Here is a 5,167-nt window from a genome sequence, read left to right as displayed (position 1 = left end):
TCATCAAGGTGTGCTTCTTAATTTTAATTGAAATCTATTCTTCTATAATTTGAACTGATTACATCTAGTCTTGTCCTCTTCAGTGGGTCTCTTCTGAGTAAAATCTTGCTGAAACCACCCTAAATATACCTTTCCTTATATAATGTTTCTCACATAGTTTCCTTTTCCAACTAATGCAAAATGACCAGTATAAACTATTACTTCTTGTAACATGGAACGCAGCCTAAAATCGAATGAGTCTTTTTTTCTATAGCCACATCAAGTTGCTAACTCATATTCAATTTATGATTGACTGCAGTCCTGAAGATCCTTTTCCTGTGCTTTTTAAAAATCTAAAGGTAGAACTATCCATTTATCATCACTGGATTTCATTTTGTTAGTTTCAGCCTCATTTCCCATTCTATTGAGGGTATTCTGAATTTTATTCTGGACTTCTGATGTGTTAGCTATGATATCCCTCTCAGGTTTGTGTTAACCACAAATCTGATTAGGATTCCCTCCACCCTGTCACCGATATCACTCATAGAAATTCATGCAAAGCACTAGGCCCTGCAGTATTTCACTCCAAACTCCCATCAAGCTTGATCATAGAATCATAGAATTGTAGAGTTAGAAGGGGCTCCAAGGATCCAGTCAACCTCTCTGCAATGCATGAATCTCAAATAAAGCATACATGACAGATGACCATCCAACCTCTGCTTAAAAACCTCCTAGGAAGGAGAGTCCACCACCTTCCAAAGGAGTCTGTTCCACTGTCAAACAGCTCTTACTGTCAGAAAGTTTTCCTGATGTTTTGTTGGAATTACTGTATTGGCCCGAATATAAGTCGCACTTCCCCCCCAAATTCCGACCGTGAAAAGTTAAAGTGTGGCTTAAATTTGCGACCTTACAAGAATTGGCTTACTCCCCCCCCCAATGGTTTGCCTAGAGGCTGTTGACCGGCATTGGTGGGATGCTGAGCACCAGCAATGGCCGCCCCCGTTCATTGTGGTAGCTTCGGGGAGGCTAGCGCACGGCACGTTTCGGGGTCCAGCACCAGTGCTTGCTTGGGAAGCGGGGTGCCAAGCGCTGGTGCCGGCAACTCCCTGCCCCCCAATCAGGGCGGTAGGGCTGGGAGGTGGGTGTGAAGTGTGCTCGGAACCGAATGCTGGTGCCAGCTTGGGGAGCGGGGCACCATGCACCAGTGCCACCCCCCAACCCAACTGGTTGGTTTGAGCATCAGAGCGATTAAGGTGCCAAAAAAGCGTCAGCGTTGGCTAATCACCATGACTTTTTTCTCTTTCTCTCCAATTTTAAGGGAGTGGCTTGTATTCGGGTATTGTCTTTTTTTCTTTTGTCCCCTTGAATTTTAAAGGTGCAGCTTATTTGCGGGTATGGCTTATATTCGGGCCAATATGGTACAGATGAACACTCTTTGAGTACACATTTCCAACCATCTGCGAATCCATCTGACAGTAGCACACATCAAACCCATTTGGTAACAAAAATATTGTAGGAAATTTTGTCGATTCTTTAGCTGAAATCAAGATAAACGAAGGTAGGTCAATCAAAAAGAGAGAGATTAAGATTGACAGTGTCATCTGCTGTAAAGAAGGTGGATCTCCCCACTCTATCCCTGCCTCACATAATTTCATTTTAATCTCCTGTGGTTCTTATAAGAAAAGAGAAGTATGTTTGTTGGCATATCAACTGAAGGCGAGAACATTTAAAATGTAAGGGGTTTATTCTCCGTTATCAAGCATTTTCTACATACAGAACATCCACATGGTGTAAGATAGAGAAGAAAATAATGTAGAAGAAACGGATGACTGTAAATCATTGAATAACAAACAGTTTACATGGCAGTGGTGGGGATTTTTTTTTTTTTTTTTTGCTTTGCTCACAATGGGAAAAAATTGTTAAAAGGATTCAGTAGGTATAAATGTAAATCAATTATTTTATTCAATTAAATCTGCCAGTTTTCTTAAGCTAAAGAGAATTCTACTGTATCACAGCGCAGAATGCTAATTACACACAAGAAAATACAATGCTAGAAAATTTCAAATTTTTAAGCAGCTTTACACATTAGGGTAGAATTAGAATAAAACTTCTGACTGCATTGAATAAACAGAGGTCAGTTGAAAAGCCTGCTTTATTTAAAGAAACACATTCTTTTAAAAAAATCAAAACCACCTATTGTTACTGAAAATCTGAAGAATTTTTTTACTGCTAACTTTGAGTGCAGATCTCATTTTTTCCTCATTCTAGTGGCTACAATGATTCTAAATTTTAGAACCTTTATTATCCTTATATAGATGTAGAAGCAATGTTTGAAACTAGAGCAGTAATTCGTTAAACAAAAAGAAATAATAAAGACAACACCTTGCAATAGTGATCTAATGGGAGGCGCAGGATAGAAAATTTACTGAGCTTTATTAAAAGTGTCGAGGAAAATCAGGTATTTGACAAACAATGTACATGTAGAGGCTCTAGCATCTAGCAAAGTGATCTTAAACATATTTACTTAGAGGTTTGTCCCATTGATTTCAATAGACCTTTTACTTCCATTAAGAAGCTTAGAAACATTGTCTGACGCTGCAACCCTACACACATCTGGGAGTATGGACCACTGAACTCAATAGGGCTTAGACATGTACAGGATTGTGCTGTTAATCTCCATCTTTTTTGTTCCACTGATATACAATTTCCTTAAAAATGCACCTCTAGTAACAAATTGGTTTTTTAAAAAATAACAGTTTTTTTGCCAGTGTAAGTGAATCTTCTTGGTATTGGTAGTTAGACAAAACATGTCTTCCTAAGAAGATACGCATGACATTTTTTCTTTCATAGAACCCAAACTCTCTGTTGATGCAAGTCTTTTAGAGGTGAGGAGATAATTGTCTAACTCTGCTACAAAAAAAGAGGGGTCAAAGTTCTATGAGCAGTTAACAGAATTTCAACTGAAACTTGAAATAAAAATCATATCCTCAAACTGCAGTAATAAAAAATGACAACACAAGAGATGTTGCAAATATACTTTTCCTTTGTCTTAAAAAACCATGCTTTACAACCTGATGGAGATGAAAAACTTGAGATATCAAAAGCTTCTTTTCAGGGAAAAAGAAAGCCTGCAGCCACAATGGGAATACAATTACATGTTTCCTAGGCTTCTCTTTCCTTGTGAGACATTTCCCTTCAAGGCACAAAAAGATTAAATAGTCGACAGGGCAGGACAAAATGCTTCAGTTAAAAAAAATCTAAAGTTGTACGTAGAGTGTACCCTAACATTTCAATGAATAGGATTAAGTCAACATGACCCCCCCTTTAAAAAAAGAAAAGCCTTCATTTTAAAATGTGGCATCATTTTGTCAACACATGGCTCATGTGTAGAGAGGGTCCCTTAAACATTTAATATTTTCACCAATTGGCCAAATCACCCTAAGGAGGTCATCAATAGTACACAAAATGTTTGCTCACAATTCCAGCATTTTTTATATCACCAAAATTGCATTTTAGTCAGCCACACAACATGTACAGAAGGGTCTAACTTTTTTTAAAAAAAGAAAAAAACACAATCAAAACAAAACAGTGACAATTTAGAGGATGAAGTTAAGTGCAATGTACTGTAAAACTATTCACTCGGCTGTTATCTAACATGGTTCCTTATGCTTCTCCAACCCAAATCACTGTGTTTCCTCTCTCAACTTCAGTGATTTCGCAATTCAGCTTGTTCAGCCGTCCATCCAGAATAAACAAGGATTCCTTAGAAGGCGTCATCAGGTACTGACCAAAGAGCCCGCTGCCTTCAATTAAGCGGTTCTTCCTGTTCCACGGCCATTCATCCGGCTTAAGAGGCTCCTTAAGACTCTTCACCATCTTCACCTTGCCAGAGGACAATTCTACGAAAAGCACATCAGTTTGTGTGCTGGAGCTACCAAATACATTATATTGATGGGCTTCAGTAAACGATGCTTGAAAAGCTACATCAGATATGTGCAAGTTGGTGTGGATGTCAAAGGCATCCTGTATTTCTCCTCTAACTGTGATGGTCTGGACCCTCATGAGACCTTTCACATCATCAATGCTGACTAGATAGTGACCATCTGGAGAGATATATGGAGTTCCTGTTACATCACCATTGTATCCAATGACAGAGTCAGTAACACCGTCCACTATAAGCTGCGGTGGGACAGCTCCTGTGGTGTCAGGCTTACAGCTGATAAAATAATATCCTCCAAGGTGTGTGTAAGCCAGAGACTTTGGAACACAATTGTAATCCTTTAAACTAATTGTCTTGATGTACGACATAGTTTCAAGATCTATTTTCTGGAGCACAGGCTCATCTTTGTGAAGAATAAATCCAAACCTAAAAGAAATGAGACAAAAAACAAAATCAAAGGGGGGGGGGGATCCACAGTAGAGTATATACAATCAAATGCAAGCAGTGCTTAAAGATCTCCACAAAGAGTTACATGTAAACCTTGCTTATATCTGAGATCTGGTTATCATATGCCTCTTTAAAAATACAGTGGAACCTCAGTTGTCGAACGTAATCCATTCCGGAAGACTGTCTGACTTCCGAAATGTTCGACAACCGAGGTGCAATGCTGGTCAGCAAATTCCATTGAAAAAATGAAGAAACGCGCCTCAGAAGCTGTTCAACTTTTGAGGCGTGTTCGAAAACGGACGCATTCCATTCCGGGTTGTCAGCGTTCAAACACCGAAATGTTCGACAACTGAGTTTCCACTGTACTTTTTGTTTTTTAAATATTTTTTATTGAATTTTATGTTTTTATCATATTAAAATTGTATCAAATAACAAACAAACAAAAATACAATTCCCAAATTTTCCCCTCCCCCCTACGACTTCCCTGAACTTCATCTTCTGGTTTTTAAACATATTAACTTTTGCTTGCTTTATTGTATCTTAATTTTAAATTCCTTAAATTAAATGTTATTATGCTCTTATCATTTTTACACCATCTTTGCAATTTCTATATTTAATTTTGTTAATTGTAAGTGTTTACTCAAATCCTGCTAGTGATACTGTACTTGTTAGTCACCTCATATGTAGGTTTCTCATACAACTTAGCTTAAAAACATTAACAACAGTACATTTAAAAGTCCACAATAAATCTTAAAAAACCAACCAAATTATTTATTTTATGTACTTATATGACATCCCCAC

The 5,167-nt window shown here is 37.9% G+C and overlaps 1 protein-coding gene across 4 annotated transcripts in view; it reads right to left on the bottom strand.

Moving 5' to 3' along the window:
* Positions 1-1,704: 1,704 nt before the first annotated feature.
* The window catches only part of FSTL5 (follistatin like 5), a 323,917-nt gene continuing 320,454 nt past the window's right edge, over positions 1,705-5,167 (bottom strand). For all 4 annotated transcript variants that reach the window (XM_081021706.1, XM_081021708.1, XM_081021707.1 and 1 more), the window contains one exon: positions 1,705-4,345. In XM_081021706.1, the coding sequence (XP_080877832.1) occupies positions 3,643-4,345 (703 nt within the window). In that variant the 3' untranslated portion in view covers positions 1,705-3,642. The remainder of the gene's footprint in view (positions 4,346-5,167) is intronic.

This window comes from Podarcis pityusensis, assembly GCF_964106645.2.
Source record: "Podarcis pityusensis genome assembly, chromosome: 9".
NCBI classification, from domain to species: Eukaryota; Metazoa; Chordata; class Lepidosauria; order Squamata; family Lacertidae; genus Podarcis; species Podarcis pityusensis.
Note: the sequence above shows the minus strand (reverse complement) of the source record. Positions and strands in the feature narration are given on the sequence as shown.